Source organism: Lineus longissimus, chromosome 14, assembly GCF_910592395.1.
Source record: "Lineus longissimus chromosome 14, tnLinLong1.2, whole genome shotgun sequence".
In the NCBI taxonomy this organism is placed as follows: domain Eukaryota; kingdom Metazoa; phylum Nemertea; class Pilidiophora; order Heteronemertea; family Lineidae; genus Lineus; species Lineus longissimus.
This window is the reverse complement of record NC_088321.1, coordinates 1,557,820-1,576,116: the sequence shown is the minus strand read 5'-3', so window position 1 is coordinate 1,576,116 and position 18,297 is coordinate 1,557,820. Positions and strand designations below refer to the sequence as shown.

At 43.1% G+C, this 18,297-nt stretch overlaps 1 protein-coding gene across 3 annotated transcripts; it reads right to left on the bottom strand.

Moving 5' to 3' along the window:
* Positions 1-17,233, bottom strand: LOC135498790 (AP-3 complex subunit sigma-1-like). Of its 3 annotated transcripts, XM_064789241.1 has the most exons (8): positions 17,091-17,233; positions 16,444-16,535; positions 16,114-16,225; positions 15,717-15,788; positions 14,789-14,896; positions 13,370-13,448; positions 7,881-7,904; positions 1,559-1,674 (listed from the first exon to the last, which is right to left on the bottom strand). In XM_064789241.1, exons 1-6 carry the CDS (start codon positions 17,157-17,159, stop codon positions 13,371-13,373), a joined length of 531 nt encoding a protein of 176 aa, XP_064645311.1. In that variant the 5' UTR covers positions 17,160-17,233; the 3' UTR covers positions 1,559-1,674; positions 7,881-7,904; position 13,370. The 3 variants fall into 3 exon arrangements, with proteins under 3 accessions (XP_064645309.1, XP_064645310.1, XP_064645311.1); XM_064789239.1 differs by lacking the exon at positions 13,370-13,448 and having other exon boundaries at positions 1-1,674; XM_064789240.1 differs by lacking the exons at positions 7,881-7,904; positions 13,370-13,448 and having other exon boundaries at positions 1-1,674.
* Between the last annotated feature and the right edge of the window lie 1,064 nt (positions 17,234-18,297).

The window sequence follows — 18,297 nt, the reverse complement described above, 5'->3', positions numbered from 1 at the left end:
TTATACGTGTATCTGTTTATTTGACTAGCTTATATACATATACATATATATAGACATGTATACCACCATGTATAGACATGTATACCACTGTACAGCAATATCCATAGGACTGTGAATGTTAAATTATATCATTCGACGCACTCTCTCAGACGGAGGCTGTTGGATAAAATTCTTGAAAATGCGTCGTTGATAGAGGCTTATTCACATGACTTAAAAGGGATTTCGCTGGACCCATGTTCTGGATTACTTTTCACATATTCTCAGGCGGTGATCATGAAAATGAACCTTTTCATTTGAAATTCGAAATTGAAATTTATACAACGAAAGATGGAAAATCATTTTTTTCTCGAAATTTCAAAATATATACATTTTTAACGTCTTTTTCTCTCTTTTCCTTCATGGCATACCCGCTCTGGTTGCCAGAGTGCGTCTCTTCCAATTATAATTTGAACTTTAAACTGCGAGTCATCACCCCCCCCCCCCCCATCCTCCAACCCCCTCCCTGAACAGGGTTCAATGATTTTCAATCAGTCCACTGCAACCGTTTGCAACTTAACACTTCTACTGCACAGTCTAACACATCTCATACCCATTTATAACTTTTGGGCTGAAAGAAATCACAAATTTAGTCCATCACAATATTGGCATAATCATGGCCCCTGCACAATTACAGCCACTTTTTTCATGGCCTTATATTTTTGCGTGATTGGCAATGAGGTGGTTAAGATATGAACATGATCATGAAAATTACTGATTTGATGATATACAATGAAACCTCCCTTAGCGGACACCTCTCTATCAAGGACAACCTCTCTATCAAAGACAATCTCTCTATCAAGGACAACCTCTCTATCGAGGACAACCTCTCTATCGAGGACAACCTCTCTATCAAGGACAACCTCTCTATCGAGGACAACCTCTCTATCAAGGACAACCTCTCTATCGAGGACAACCTCTCTATCAAAGACAACCTCTCTATCAAGGACAATCTCTCTATTAGGGACACTAAATTTTGGTCCCAAATTGGTTGTCTCCATTCAATTTGACGTCTTTAATCAGGACACCTCTCTATTAAGGACACTAAATTTCGGTCCCAAATTGGTTGTCTCCATTCAATTTGACCTCTCTAATCAGGACACCTCTCTATTAAGGACACTAAATTATGGTCCCAAATTGGTTGTCTCCATTCAATTTGACCTCTCTAATCAGGACACCTCTCTATTAAGGACAGCACTTGTCAGTCCCGAGGGTGTCCTTAATAGAGAGGTTCCACTGTATATCATCATCGGAAAACCCATTAATCCTGTCCAATTGCACTTGCGCGATTTTCTGATAGAAAAATCTGAAAAGGACGTCTTTCCTCAAATTCAGGGCAGCAAAAATACAGGATCTTACTTTATTTCAATAGTGTCAATTCAAGCATATCATTAGGAGCGTCACCAAGACGATTACAAATTGGTCCATCTTATCAAGTAACGTTTCATTCTTATCGATATTCAGGGTATCTTTCGCCCCAAAACTGTCTCCATGTTCATCCTCCTCAAAAAGCGCCACCTATAATTTCAAATTGGCAATATTCGGTAAGTCGGGCAACTTCATGTCCTTGATTTTCTGCGGGATGTTCATCTCTTTGACGGCCGAGACGGCCCGAGCGGGCGCTGCGGCCAAACCAGCCTGCAACGACAGAAATAACGGGAAAATGTTTAAAAAGTGTTATTTCGCGAATTTAAACCTGAAATGAAAAGACCAATATGAATATGAATATGAATATTTATTCGACCAACAAAATTTACAAGGTGCATTATGTGCCAAGGTGCCAACTGTAATCGAGAAAATTTTGCGGGCGTTTTAAATTTGTAATGTTTGTTGTCTGACCTGATCTGTAAATTTTATAAACGGAATATTTCACTTCGTCCGTCAATTTGCATTTTTGCTCTCATAATTCCCCATAATACGCGTGCACAAATGTTGAAAATGTATCAAAGATATCAGTATTGATGTGGTCCTATAAGTGGCGGCACAGGGTGGCCAATAGGGGCACTATCCTACCGGCCAGGTAAAATCCCACGCCTAAAATGTCCCTTTAAAGGGAACTGAAACCGCCAAGCCAGTTCGTATGACCTCATTTTCATTTCCCTCGATCGGGTGATCAGAACGAGGCATGAATGAAACATGGCGCCTAGCTGTCAATCATTAAGTGACGTCACTACTATGGAATTTACTACAAAAACTCATGAATGAAAGATCGCATGACTCACGTGATTCTCACATGATTCTCAATAATAACAAATTGAACTGCGCATGCTCGGGCACTGGGGGCGGAGCTACAAATCTGAACTCGAATAGGAAGTTGGAAGTTCGACTTTCTCGGGCGGTGAAAGTCGAAAAGTTGAATAAATCGCTCGGCGGTTCCAGTTCCCTTTAATAGAAGATCATACTTCCTGAATCACTGAGTTGAAGGGCAAAAAAGTTACAGTTTGACGTTCGGCTAATCAGTAAATTACAGCAAGTCATTTGTCAGGTCAGGCAAAAATACTTTTCATGCATTTTCTGTACACACCAGTGAGGGAAAGACTTCATTAGGCTACATGTTTTTTATTTCTTGGTTTATGGGAAGAGCTTTTAAAAATGTATGGTCGGGTGGTCGAAATAAAATAAAAATAAAAATAACCCACATAGCTATGTATGATCGGAAGAAATAAAATTACCCAAATACTGCTGGAATCAAAGTTCACTTTTTTTCAGAAAAAGGCGCAATGTCGAAGTCGGGGCTATTTCCCTTATCTAGATGGCTGATAAGTTGTGAAAGTGCACAAACATTGGTTATCACACTGCTCTATACAGTGGATTTTATTTTATTTCTCATTATTTTATCTAATTATGATGGGTCGGGCGGAAAATAAAATAAAAAAATCGATGATTTTCAGATTTTATTTTTTTTCCAAAGTCCCAAAAAAGCAAGTCGGTCGGTCCCGTAAACCAAGAAATAAAAAACACGTGGCCTTACATCATGCGGCAAATTTGAGTGCAATTCTAGAAGACATCCATGATATTAACCCTTTGAAGCCAAATCCCAAATTTAGCCGGCAAAGAAAACCTCTCTGTTTGCCCAATCTTGTTTATAGTCCCAAAAACCCACTCGACACCCCTTCACAAAAACACTTCTTACAGTTTTATGAGACTGAAGAATCCTGAATGACAACTTTGGTTAGGTAGTGCGGTAGCCGAGCATGATTTTCATACCAGTTTTTCCAGGGTGAAATTTGAGTTCTGGGAGTATTTTGGCATCAAATGTGATGTAAACAATATTCTGCTCCGGAATCTCAGGTTTGTTGGGTGGTATTTCTGTGGAAACTCGGGCCCCAAAGGGTTAATTGGATGTAAACATGATTAGAAAGACCTGTTGCATATCTGCATGCAGCCTCACTAATACACAGTATTCTCTTATTGCATGACCCATATTAGGAGGTCACATGCCAGTTATGCACTTACAGATATGTACATATTTATGTACATGTACATGTTTTATGTACATGTACATTAGAACCTCCCTTGACAGACAAACTCTGTTAGGACACCTCTCTATTAAGGACAGTGATCATTCACAAGTGCATTGTTTCCATCCAATTTTACCTCTGTAACCAGGACACTGCTCTGATTCAGGACAGAATTTGTCAGTCACAAGGGTGTCCTTAATAGAGAGGTTTCAGTGAACATGTATGTCATAATAATATGCACTGCTAAACTACCCTTTAAATTCATAATTTAACCAAACAATCAATAATTTCTAAATATTTTCAAGGCCAAAAGGACAAAATTGAACAAAAGAGAAATGGGAAAAGCTATTTACAACTAAATGAAATGAAATAAAACTTTAGCTAAAATCTAGGGAGGATTGAGAAGCTGGTTGTTGGCTGGAGGTTGGAAGTACAGTGGAACCTCCCTTAGCGGACACCTCTCTATTACGGATAACCTCTCTATTAAGGACACTAGTTTTGGTCCCAAATTGGCTGTTTCCATTCAATTTGACCTCTCTAATCAGGACACCTCTCTATTAAGGACAGCACTTGTCAGTCCCGAGGTTGTCCTTAATAGAGAGGTTCTACTGTACTGTAAACCCAGGAATATACTTGTGTGCCTTTCCCCCCCCCCCGGTTTTACGAGTGATACAGATAATTGCAGACATTTGTGGTGAAAAAGAAAATTCAATTCAAATTACGCCAAATCTAAAGGTCTACACCGTTCTTTGAAAATTTGTAATTTGTAATTGAATTAGAAAATTTCCAATTGTGTAAATACGTACCAAAGATAAATTTCAACATTGCCGTTTTGTTGACAGATATACAAATACCATGAATACCAAGTTTCAGCAAATTTGCATGCATAATAACTGTGCTACAGCATTGTGTATAACTGCATTTCTATTTTCCTGGACCACCAATAATTACGAACAACGTACGCCTTTAAAGTATGCAAAATTTGATAAAACTGCGGAGAAAAAATGACTGCAAATATATCCGGTTTTTTAGTAACGGGGTAGGTGGTCGATTTAAGCAGAAATCGGAGGGAGGTTAAAACAAGACGAGACATGCAGAAGCCAGGCGTCAAATATGGAGAGGTTGCTAAACTGAACCAAAAACCTGACGATGCTAGGCTTGGATGTCCGGCGTTGCAAAAACACGGAACGGAACGGAACGGAACGGAATAATGTTACGGAATATGGTCTGCAGACGCCCCGTAATGATCATGCAAGTTGTTGCTGTTGTCGTTACAGTAAACCGCGGGTGATGGCCCGGTGCTAAGCGCCCAAAAAACTGACAATTGTCGGCAAGATTGATGAAAACACAACAAAATTATAACTTTGGTCAACGTTTGTTGTGTTTCATCACACTTTTCTTGGCTATGTAGCACCAGAGCTAGAGTAGAACAATGTGGGCCTGGCAAAGTCATCTCCGGACTCCCTCTCAGTGCTCAACCTTGCCTTTTTACGTAGGTATAAACTACAGACCGGATTTTCACCCTATTCCGTAATATTATTCCGTTCCGTTCCGTTCCATTCCGTGTTTTCGCAACGCCGTTGGATGTCTGTCAAACAATTTAATATTGGCAACTGTGGATCACTGGGCATGATCACTTCGAGATGGACAGTGGTTTGCCCTTCCGTGTCCCAGTGGCAAGGCCTCGGAATGAGCTTGTCGTTGTCGGCTGTTGCAATGTTCAGGCTTGGGCGAATGACTCACCTTCTCTGACGATGTTTTCGAACCACATTAGAGCAAATATCATAGATTTGGCCGAATATAAATTTCATTCATTCAACTGGCCCACTTACTTTTGTAAACGAAAGGTAAGTACTGTCCCTGTCATAACTGACATCCCCAAATCTGCGTATGTACAATCCTGCGCATATGTTCAAAAACTTATACACACAACCCCCCCCCCCCACCCAGGTTGCACGAATGTTCTGACGATGATCTCGGTGACCTGTGCACAACTTTTAAGACACCATTCGCACAGTAAGATTGCAGTTTGTTTCATGTGAAATGCACAAAACTTCACGACGACATGCTCCCTACAAGTGTGTAAGCTGCACCACATCACAGGTTGTGCGCCGCTTACGCGAGGCAGACAGTATGTCAAATGTGACTGGGACCGTAACATAGCGGCTAACAATATTTGTAACCCATCCCCAAACACACAAACGAAGCAAATTCTGTCGGCCACAACTGCAAATCAAATTTCTTTTTAAATAAAGAAGTTTATATTATGTACATTGAAAGCAAGACATTGACTTGAGCTGAGCTGCAGCCTGCCGATAGATGATGACATAATTTGGACACACCCCTAGGCCTACGCCGTGAGTTAGCAATTTGAAATTTGTAATTGAATGTGAAAACTTCAAATTGCGTTAATACGTACTAGATGTATATGTCAGCATTGCCGTGGTGTTGACAGATGTACAAATTTATGAATACCAAGTTTCATCAAATTTGTATGCATAATATCTGCACTATGGCATTGTGTATAACTGCATTTCTATTTTCCTGGATCACCAGTGATTACGATCGGGCCTGTTAAATATTTCACTGATCATACAATTGGAGTTAGAACTTGATGCATTAAAATTAGTTCAACTACAGTTTAATAGGTGGCAGCAGTACACAGGAACGGGAAACTGTACATTGTGTACTGCTGGAGTGAAAATGGGAAGTTAGGAATTTTCTTCTAACTTGACATAAATGCAGTGGTCAATGTGAACTCTGTACCCCCCCTGGTCAGGAGATCAGTCGACACTGTGGTGATCCCTGACTGGGGGTTGGGGTGGGTTCAGGGCCTACATTAGACCGCTCCATGAAGAAACGATTGCGAGTGTAAAGACTTGAGGGACAGCGCGAGCATTGAGCCATTGCTGTTATAGACCTGTAGGTCTGTGCGAGCACTGAGCCATTGCTGCTGTAGACCTGCAGGTCTGTGCGAGCACTGAGCCATTGCTGCTCTAGATCTGCAGGTCAACGCGAACACTGAGCCATTGCTGCTGTAGACCTGCAGGTCTACGCAAGCACTGAGCCATTGCTGCTGTAGACCTGCAGGTCTACGCGAGCACTGAGCCATTGCTGCTGTAGACCTGCAGGTCTACGCAAGCACTGAGCCATTGCTGCTGTTGACCTGCAGGTCTACGCGAGCACTGAGCCATTGCTGCTCTAGACCTGCAGGTCTACGCGAGCACTGAGCCATTGCTGCTGTAGACCTGCAGGTCTGTGCGAGCACTGAGCCATTGCTGCTGTAGACCTGCAGGTCTACGCAAGCACTGAGCCATTGCTGCTGTAGACCTGTAGGTCTGTGCGAGCACTGAGCCATTGCTGCTCTAGACCTGCAGGTCTGCGCAAGCACTGAGCCATTGCTGCTCTAGACCTGCAGGTCTACGCGAGCACTGAGCCATTGCTGCTGTAGACCTGCAGGTCTACGCGAGCACTGAGCCATTGCTGCTGTAGACCTGCAGGTCTGTGCGAGCACTGAGCCATTGCTGCTCTAGACCTGCAGGTCTACGCGAGCACTGAGCCATTGCTGCTCTAGACCTGCAGGTCTACGCGAGCACTGAGCCATTGCTGCTGTAGACCTGCAGGTCTACGCGAGCACTGAGCCATTGCTGCTCTAGATCTGCAGGTCTACGCGAGCACTGAGCCATTGCTGCTGTAGACCTGCAGGTCTATGCGAGCACTGAGCCATTGCTGCTGTAGACCTGCAGGTCTACGCGAGCACTGAGCCATTGCTGCTGTAGACCTGCAGGTCTACGCGAGCACTGAGCCATTGCTGCTGTAGACCTGCAGGTCTACGCGAGCACTGAGCCATTGCTGCTCTATCTAGACCTGCAGGTCTACGCGAGCACTGAGCCAGTGCTGCTCTAGACCTGCAGGTCTACGCGAGCACTGAGCCATTGCTGCTGTAGACCTGCAGGTCTGTGTGAGCACTGAGCCATTGCTGCTGTAGACCTGCAGGTCTGTGTGAGCACTGAGCCATGGCTGCTGTAGACCTGCAGGTCTGTGTGAGCACTGAGCCATTGCTGCTGTAGACCTGCAGGTCTACGCGAGCACTGAGCCATTGCTGCTCTAGACCTGCAGGTCTACGCGAGCACTGAGCCATTGCTGCTGTAGACCTGCAGGTCTACGCGAGCACTGAGCCATTGCTGCTCTAGACCTGCAGGTCTACGCGAGCACTGAGCCATGGCTGCTGTAGACCTGCAGGTCTACGCGAGCACTGAGCCATTGCTGCTGTAGACCTGCAGGACCGCACAAGGAGTGAAAGAAGAAAAACAAGACCATGCACGGGAACAGAAGCAGAGTCCTTTTCAAAAGCGAAATCACATCCTGAGAAACTATACTCACACGTCCGATCTCCAATATGGTCGCCTACGGAAAAAAATACACGGAATTCAGAGTTACGAGAATTACGGGGATGTCACTTGTGACACTGAGTACTTGACAGTCCTTCTTCTGCAGCACCTAGGACTTTTGTGTTTTCCCTCTTCCAGGCCCCCATTCCCACCCGCTCCAGTAACTTTCAGACGGACATTGATCTGCGTGATTTCAGTGTATTGGTGTGTTTGATTACTGGTGCAGCGCTTGGAGAAATCCTGATCTCTCCTTGGCGCGCATGCCAAGCGGGGCCTAAAACGACCGCTCTTGCACCAGGCCTGAATGACTGTAGAGTTAAAAAGAATCACCAGACAAAAAATGAGTAAGAACAAAACTTACTCTCTGACCTCAATTACCATATCTGCGCATCTCGTTAATTTCAAGTTCTCATATTTGCCAAAAAACCGCATTTCGATGCAACAAAAAAAAATGTGTTCCTTCAAAAAGCTGGCATTTGCATGATCCTCTATCATCTTTTCTCAAAAATCACATCAGTCGGCCATTTTTCCCCAAAGTTACTTGCTTCGAGGGTCGCTCACCGTGGCCTGGCGTGAGATAAAGGTGCCAGTGGCGAAACAAATGCTATGGCGCTCATTAGCACTACTGCGCTAGTAATCAAACACGCTATTTGAAATGGACCTGGTGCTTGAGATTTCAAGAAACGTTGTGTCCTAAATGGACAGTATTCCTCCGTCTGCTGTGAGCAGGGGTGACAGGCACTGGTGTGGCCGGTCCGTTATTTCATCCCGAAGAACCTGGGGCTAATGTTTGCTTCTCTTGGCCCTGCACACAAACCCCCGAGATGTCTCCTCTCATTGGCTGAAGAACAACAGTCAACAACCGAGATTTGACTGATAGCCTCGGCTCCAGTACTTCTTATGATATTTAGAATTGGAAATCACACTCGGGGAACATAGAACTGAGGTTGTTCACTACAAGTTGTAGCGTAGACATCAGAGAATTTCCCTCCTGTCAGCAAGATAACATCCAATGAATTTGTGGGTTGTGACAGCACAGCTGCAGCATTGACGAAATGCCTAGAAGCAGATGCTAGCACGTCTCTGATTGGTTGCATTTCATTCTGCCCTATGTACTTCAGCCAATGAGAGCGAACGTCTCAGGTGTTTGTGTGCAGGGCCAAAGAAGTGAACATCACCCCCCAAGGTGAAACTTCTGCTCTTCATCTCCTTAGAAAACAGAAGTTGACCACTTCTGTTGTAATTTGCAGGAATTTTCAAAGTGTCATGTCAGTGGAAACAACTGCCATTCTGATAACGGTCCAACCATCAAGTATGTATGCACCGAGAAGAGGAGGGGATTGGATTAATACAGCCCCGATCGAGGGGTCAAATCAATGCTTAAATCAAAGCCAAAGGAGTATTTTTGAGCCAAGCGTCTTCGCAGTGAGCGTCGTCTTTGCAGTGAGCGTCGTCTTTGCAGTGAGCGTCGTCTTTGCAGTGAGCGTCGTCTTTGCAGTGAGCGTCATCTTTGCAGTGAGCGTCGTCTGTGCAGTGAGCGTCGTCTGTGCAGTGAGCGTCATCTTTGCAGTGAGCGTCGTCTGTGCAGTGAGCGTCGTCTTTGCAGTGAGCGTGGTCGTTGCAGTGAGCGTCGTCTTTGCAGTGAGCGTCGTCTTTGCAGTGAGCGTCGACTTTGCAGTGAGCGTCGTCTTTGCAGTGAGCGTCGTCTTTGCAGTGAGCGTCGTCTTTGCAGTGAGCGTTGTCTTTGCAGTGAGCGTATCTTGTCAATGCATTCTAACAGCATCCAGTGTATGTGTACTGCGGCACTTGGTACGACTGGATTGAAGTAGTGAGTCAAAACCAAGATATGTTCATTTGCCGGGACTTATTAAGTTATGGCTAGCAGCAGATCTGCGTGAAATTCTGGCCTAAAAAGATACTTTTTTTGCTAGCAAGGCGATTACTCCAAACAGTAGAAAGTACTACCACAATACACTGCAGAATGTATTACTTACTGACTTGTGCGCTTACAGGGAGGAGAATGGGACGGTGGGTTACGGCCTTAGCTTTCAAGGTGTGTACAGGGGAAGGGGTTCTGAAAATCTGTGATCAGGTGCATACATACTTTATGGAAAAGAGTCAAGTGTAACCATCACCAACGGTAGGAATATGCTTCAGCATTTGAAAAGGACTGCCCGGGAGTTTTTTTTAATACGAGTGCAAGGGTTTGGCAGGTGACTAGACAACATCTTGAACAGCACAATTTACAAATCCTCTGTAAAACTTGATAACGAATTTGTCACAAAACAAGACGAAAGCTCTAGCATAAGTCTATAATCGTCCTCAATTTGAGGTCGAGGGAGCAAGGGGGAATGATATTAACCACAGGCTTTGATCTCCATAGCCGGCTGTTATGTCTACAGCATGAATTTCAAATGCAGGGGCAAAGTTTCTTGTCTTATAAAGGAAAGAAATGATGTCAAAAATATAATCAAAGAAGTGAAATATTGAGTTGAGAGCTGGGCCTGTTTGCTCAATCGGCATATTAGCAGTAAATTGGTGCTGAAACACGTCTATTGTAAATGTAATTGACGTGTTATATCTTTCGAAAGAAGTGTTATATCTTTCGAAAGAAGTGTTATATCTATCGAAAGAAGTGTTATATCTTTCGAAAGATATAACACTTCAACAGCTCATATAACGCTGGTTTTCACCTCTGACATCAATTAAGCAATTGGGCGCAAAGCGTCACCTACGACAATATCAGCTCTGTAAACAATGTTGAGCTAATTGAGCGAGTTGTAATGTTTAGTAGGAGGAAACCGGCAACCCTGGGGAAACTTACGCTGGCGAAGAGAGTCACCCTTTCACATGTACTGAAATGACCAGGCATCGCACCCATGACCTCCAAGGTGTCATTCCCTGATAGTGCCACTACACCACACAGACAGCCCATTATTAACAAACGCGTGTTTATCTTCATCGCATTATTCTCTAAACCTCTCTTAGTTTCATGCACAAGTGTGTAATTTCTTTTGTTGCAGAATCTATACAGGAACCTAATCGGAAAATCCACACTAGGGCGCTTAATGCTTGCAAAACAATTGGCAACTCGAGCAGACTAGTTACTGGGTAACAAATGCTTTTACTGAGAGGTGAATTCTTCTACCGAGAAGTAAATGCTTTTACTGGGTAACAAATGCTGTTACTGAGAGGTGAATTCTTCTACTGAGAAGTAAATGCTTTTACTGAGAACTCAATGTACATTTACACAGGGGCTTTCTGTACAAAACTGAAGTAAAAGCATTTACTTACTTACATTTACTTTTTATCCATATCACCCATAATGGCATTTACAGCAATTTCAAGCCAAAGGGAAATGTACATTCTGGGTAATTAGTCCAAGGGGAACACCATGCCTATTCTTTTTCAAGTAATCGACACTAAAATTTCCTTTGGTCAGGCGGGGAAGTTTAAGATTTCATTCACGCTAAAGTTATCTTCACCTTACTGGTATGGTTGGAAGAAATTTTTGCTCTGGTTGGCCAACATTTTTAAACCGAAAACTCCATTACAGCTTCAAAGGTATTGGTCGGTGATATGTTTAAATGGTCAAGGGCCTAGTTCATTTAACCCTTCAGATCCTGGAACATTTTTTAATGTGCTCCCTGTATTTCCCTGGAGCAATTTTCACCCGAAAAGACCTCCACAACCCCCCCCCCCCCCCCCCCCCGTACAAGCCAGCTACTAAATTTCAATAATATTTCATCAATAGGTCCCTAACCGGCCGAAAACCGGCCTTAGTTTCATTGCCTAAGTAAAGATGGCGATGGTGTCGCTTGAGATTACGTACTAGCGGGCGGCTAGCGGCTGGTTGGGGATATACAGATGAAAATCAGCGGCCATATATCGTCCGTGAGGATCTAAAGGGTTAAGACAAGTTTTCTCACCAGTTGGTCAAAAGATTTAAGAGTTACAAAGTTAAAGTCGGCTGGGATGTCGCGAACAGCTCACCCCGCCAGAGATTACCCCGAAATAGGCGTGATGTTTTCCTCATGGATCGGAAGGGGTTAAAATATTTTTGAATGATCAGCCAAGGCAGAAGGGTAAGCATGATGTCGTGTTCTCCTCCGTCGCTCTAACCCAAATTGGTTGTTTCCACTATTCAGGATACCTCCCTACTAAGGACAGCACTTGTCAGTCCAAAGGGCGTCCTTGATAGAGAGGTTCTGTACATGAATTTCATGATGCAATCGCTAGAGAGGTTCTGTACATGAATCTCATGATGCAATCGCAAGGTACGTTGTCAAGCTCTCCGGGCATGCGCACTCAGACTGGTTGGATGAATGCATTTTTTCAACTGAATATATTCGCTTTGGACATTCTTAACTTCACTTCATCTTGCCCATTGATACCACAGCCCGAATTCTTTACTCCATGAAAGTTTCAGCCAGTTCAATCAAGGCGATCTTCTTGAATTTAGATCCCAAATCTACTGGATATGGCTTGCAAAAATATGTTTAGCAAGGGTTTCCGCCAGAGGGGGGATTGGGGGGATTCATCTCCCCCTAAAATATTTCAAGGGGGGATATCCCCACTTAATTTTGAGCACTAAAGTTTGTTTTACTGTCAAATGAGTAATTTTCATGATTTGATATGTAAAATAAGAGCATTTGGGAGCCAATTGTAGCGGTTTTAGGGCCAAAAAACGTCTCAGGAGGGGTCATATATCCTTTTTAAGAAAAAAAAAAAAATTTTGAAATTTTTTTTTTGCTCCCTCAAATTTAATCCTGGCGGAAACCCTGTTTGCCAACCAGCTGACGGCACATGGTTGACGTTTTGACGACGTAACGCGTAGCGCTGTGTCGAAATCTCACGTCAGGAAGGTCATGTATAGTATCATTTCGTTTGCAAGCTCTTTCTACTGGTCTCATTCATGTCATAAGTCGTACTTCCACCTATCAAATCCCCGTGTCTTTTGCGCTTACACCTATGAATTGCCGTGTCTAAATAGACCCGTGTGTCAAATACCCGTGTCTATTAGCACGTGTCTAATCGGGGGCTAATTTAGACCCGTGTTCAACACCGGTGGAATCTGAATAGACACGGCAATTGCAAGTTCTAAGATCCGGCGACAGATAGCACGGTGTAGTTGCCTCGGTATTGCGCCCCCTCCAACGGGAAAGAAACACAGGAGAGCTCCCTACCTACAGCGCACCTGTCGCCAGGGGGGCAATTACCCATTATCTAACACCACTGATAGGTGTAAGTGCGCCGTGGGTTTTTTGAAACAAAGCGAAGACACGGGTCTTGAAAAAACACGGGGTTTTATGATAGGTGGAACTACGACTATAGTCGATTTCGCCAACAAATCACTAATAAATGTTCTTAGATTTTTTGCTCGAGTCACTAAAATCGAAACCTGTAGGGTTAGAACTCTGAGGAGAACACAGTCTTTGTATGATGGGGTCGTGATATTAACACATGGGCAAACCCTCCTACCTTAGATGTTTATTTGAATCTCGGGAACGAGAAGTCTGCTGTCTTTCTTCTCCGCCAGGTTTATTCTGATGGGGGGTGCCTGGTGGAGAGAAGATTCAGTCAGGGGGCGCGCCAGTTTGCCACAAGCGTGTAGTCGATGATGCGACCGCTAGTGGCAGCATAGATGCCTACTTTTACGATGTCTTAAGTATGTAAAAGCCTTCGGCTTTTTATGCAAAAATCCTGTTTACGCAAAAATCATTTTCGCACATTTGTGACCCAGCACGGCAAAATGGGCTGCATGTCGCAGAAGATGAGCCTAAAATGACACCAGGACATAATAGAGGGAATTGAAGTACTCAGATTTCACATCAGGCAGACAACAGTGAAATGGACAACAAGTCCGTCTCAACCTGTCAAGCTCGGAGCGACATGCGACTCATCTTGCCGTCACAGCAAAACCAGGCGCATGTCGCACAGAAGATGAGCCTAAAATGACACCAGGACATAATAGAGGAAATTGAAGTACTCAGATTTCACATCAGGCAGACAACAGTGAAATGAACAACCAGTCCGTCTCAACCTGTCAAGCTCGGAGCGACTCATGACATTTTGCCGTCACAGCAAAACCAGTCGCATGTCGCACAGAAGATGAGCCTAAATGACACCAGGACATAATGGAAGAAATTGATGTACTCAGATTTCACAAAAGGCAGACTATAGTGAAATGAACAACAAGTCCGTCTCAACCTGTCAAGCTCGGAGCGACATGCGACTCATTTTGCTATGGCGGGTCACATTTTGAGTCCCTTTTCTAAATAATGCATATTGCAGAATGGACCAAGCGAGAAAACTTGCAAAAATGTCCCTGCTTATAGAAATGATGACACTAATTATCGAACATGATGACAAATTTCACACTTCTATTTAAATAAAAGATGAATATTTAAAAACAAAACAACATTAGAAATAGACAACGACGGAAGACGCTGTAAATAACAATAAGACAACAATTTAAAACTTTGTGATAAAGAATAGTAAATTGTTATAAAACTGAAAAGAAATTGACATCAATCAGTAGATGATAATTGAAGTGCCGAAGAAAACCTGGGAAATGATTAAGTTGTATTTGGGTTTTGTTTTTTTTTAGAAAACTTCATTTTCCACAAACAATTCGAAAAGAAGTATGGTCAAATATATGTATGATAATAAATGTAACTATCAAATATTTCAGTACCGAAACAAATTAAAAAAATTTTTTGGCCAAAAACATTTTTTGGGGACATCATGATTTTAAATTTTGGAGTTGGGAGTCATAATGGGATAGAATTTGTTACCATTCGTCTCTCGATATGATAACTCTGGAAAATTCTTCAGGGGAAGTTCTTGGACGTGCTTGCCACCAGTCCTGAAGGGTTTAACAATGAAAACAACGTTTACCTCGGATTTTTCTAATTTACTCTGTTCCTCGTAGCGTGATAATATTTCCGTCATGTTCGTTTCGAGGACCATTCCTCCCATACACAACTCCGCCAAGATGTAGTGGACCTGAAATTGAACAGCACAGTAAGTAGTGTTTCAGTCAGGAGAACGACGGACTCAGAAAAACCAGGAGCAATTTTCAGCCTAAAAAGCGCAATTTTCATCGCGAAAATTTCTACCTTGGCCTCCAGCTAGGGTTCTGGTTGTATAGTACGCGCCGGTCACCGATCCAAAGGTTGACCGCGCTCAACGTTGCTTAACTTCCACTCTGGGGCCAACGCGCCAACCACTGGGCCATAAAGGAATTCCCTCATGGCCAGCGGGTATATGGCCCAGGTATATGGCACGGCTTAACCCGCCGGCCATGAGGGAATTCCTTTATGGCCCAGTGGTTGGCGCGTTGGCCCCAGAGTGGAAGTTAAGCAACGTTGAGCGCAGTGTATAGTACCCCCAGGTATATGGCACGGCTTAACCCACCGGCCATGAGGGAATTCCTTTATGACCCAGTGGTTGGCGCGTTGGCCCCAGAGTGGAAGTTAAGCAACGTTGAGCGCAGTCAACCTTTGGATCGGTGACCGGCCCGTACAATACACTGGTGCCAGAACGCAATAGACCCTTTGCAATGACGTCACGATGTCAGCCATGTTGGGGGCCAGATTCAGATATAATGTGATGATGTCGGCTTTCTTCTTTTCAGGACTTCGCGTCAGGACTTGCGCAAAGCGTCACAACATAGCGTCGCGCTCGTGACCGCACTATTAGCGGCCATCTTGGGTGGCATTGTGACGCATATTGCAAAGCGTCTAAAGGTGCACCCGAGGAGAGGGGTGGTCTATCACAAAGCGTACTTACGCAATCGGAGTTTTTTTTTTGAGACGTCACTTACCTTGTCCACATGAAATATGAGGTCAAGTTCACAGACATTTTCAAAACATTTGTCCAACGTCTCCACAAAGACCTGAAATATATATAGTATCATTTATAGCGTAACCTCCCTTAGCGGACACCTCTCTATTAAGGACAACCTCTCTATTAAGAACACTAGTTTTGGGTCCAACTTAGGTGTTTCCATTCAATTTGACCTCTCTAATCAGGACACCTCTCTATCAAGGACAGCACTTGTCAGTCCCGAGGGTGGCCTTAATAGAGAGGTTCTACTGTATAATACAGAACAAGAGTTTATCAAAGGAGTCGAAGCTTATTCCCGTCTTAGGTTTTAACCGGGCCTTTCAAAACTCCTTATTTTTATAAACGTTTCGTGATAGGTTTCCTTTAAGAATTACCTGTATTAAATCTAATATTCCTAATTCACTTTCTGATGAGTCCACGCAGAAGACAAAATATAGTGTGGCGTAATGGCGATAGATAATTTTGTAGTCGGATCCTCCAATCAAGCTGAAAAAAAAGATCGAGAGATTTCTAAATGAGGAATAACAATCATTTTATTGAGTTTGCATTATTATCGTATTATCAAAAAACGTCTCAAGAGGGATCATATACCCTTTTCAAGAAAAAAAATTTTTAGAAAAAATATTTTTTTTAGAAATTTTTTTTGTTTTTGCTCCCCTCAAATTTAATCCTGGCGGAAACCCTGCTACCTGTAGCATACTCACGTTCCGCCCTCTAAGAAGTTGCAGACGTTGTCGTCTCGCTTGGAGACAAGTTGGAACGTTTCTCGGATGATCTGTTGTTGCATATCCTCCGGCTGGAATGTTCAGGAAATACGAGTTAAAATTTCAAACATCAACATAAATACCTTATAATCATGGGGGTATAGAAAAAGCCCCAAGCTGAGCTTCCATTTGTGGCCCGTCACAGCAAAACCAGGCGCATGTCGCACAGATGAGCCTAAATGACACTAGGAGATAATGGAAGAATTCGATGTGCTCATATTTCACAGAAGGCAGACAACAGTGAAATGAACAAACAGTCCGTCTCAACCTGCCAAGCTCAGAGCGACATGCGCCTGGTTTTGCTCTGACGGGTCACACTTATATCGGTTGTGTATGTGATAACTTTTTACAATGTTTTTGTCAAGGTTGTGAGACCCTCAGCCTCATACAGGAAGGTGTAAAGCTGATGTGTCTCGATTCCCTTACACACATCCATAGTCAGACAGTGTCCCCTCCCGTACAAAATGTACATGCAAATGTACACAGCAATGTACACAACACACTAACAAAACCAGAAATGACCAAAATGTCGACATCATTAAAAGTGTCCAAAATTCCTTTTTCTCTGATCTGATCAATACACTTACATAGTATTGGTAAAATTTGCTAAGTCTAGGTTTGCCATGATTGTTGAACACTAAAATAGCTTTTATCATTTTGAAGAAAACAGTGATAATAGATGCCCAAAATTGTGAAAAATTGACAACTCAAAAACGGAAGTAGAGTGCGAATTCCAAAACGTCACTTCCTTTAAAATCGGGACTTCGGTCTCACTAGCCGGTGCGGAGGCCAGACCTACCAATCTCCCGTTCTTCGGTCCGTAATGTCGAAAATTACATACACGGTGTAGCTGAAAATTTCTGGGACCAAAATTCTCTCTGTGCTATTGACGGTCACGGCCTTAGTAGAACCGTCTGTAATCTTGCCATAATACATCCGGACATAACCAGTGATTTTCAATATACTCCGCATCTCGATATTTCAAACTTTTTTGTTTAAGAGGTAGGAGTGTTAATTCTTAAGTCTTGGGTTTGGCGGAGAAAACTAATCTTACAGAAGTCCCAAAACAATATCATATGTCTCTATGGCAATATTTATTAATGGGACCCAGTACAGTGACGTTCTATCCAATATTCGTTGAGGCTGTTGGAGAGGCTTCTTGTCTAAACAGTACCATTCTGCCCCCTCTAAGGCATACGTTGGTAACTAATGAATTGACTGCGAAATCAAAGCAGGTTAAACACATGGTGTTAATTCTTCAGTCTTGGGTTTGGCGGAGAAAACTAATCTTACAGAAGTCCCAAAACAATATCATATGTCGTCATGACAATATTTATTAATGGGACCCAGTACAGTGACACTCTATCCAATATTCTTTGAGGCTGTTGGAGAGACTTCTTGTTTAAACAGTGCCATTCTGCCCCCTCTAAGGCATACATTGGTAACTAATGAATTGACTGCGAAATGAACGCATTTGAACACAATGTGAATCATTCAGTCTCGGTTTCACCGAAAAGAAGGCGGCATGTTATTATTTGATAATGTATAATGATCATGATAACTAGGAGACCCTGCGTGTGTGTTTGATCCAACATACGTTGATGTGATTGGAGATGGAAGTTTGCCATAGTGCCTGAAAATAATAAAGTCAGCATTAGTATGCTACCTGATGTAGAAGTGAAAAGCTGTTCAGAGATGTATATGTTTGTGTGAGAGTTAGTTACTGCAAAGTCTACAGCCGCTGGAACTGGGATATGCATGAAATGACGTCGCGTCATTTTTGGACGCAGGTAG

Bases quoted from the DNA above. Each gene is read 5' to 3' on its own strand.
- LOC135498790 (XM_064789239.1), bottom strand. From the start codon at position 17,159: ATGATAAAAGCTATTTTAGTGTTCAACAATCATGGCAAACCTAGACTT. The intron at 14,897-15,716 runs GTAAGTGACGTC...GTTCAATTTCAG, and splicing joins TCATATTTCATGTGGACAAG to GTCCACTACATCTTGGCGGA. The intron at 1,675-7,880 runs GTGAGTATAGTT...CTGTCGTTGCAG, and splicing joins CCATATTGGAGATCGGACGT to GCTGGTTTGGCCGCAGCGCC.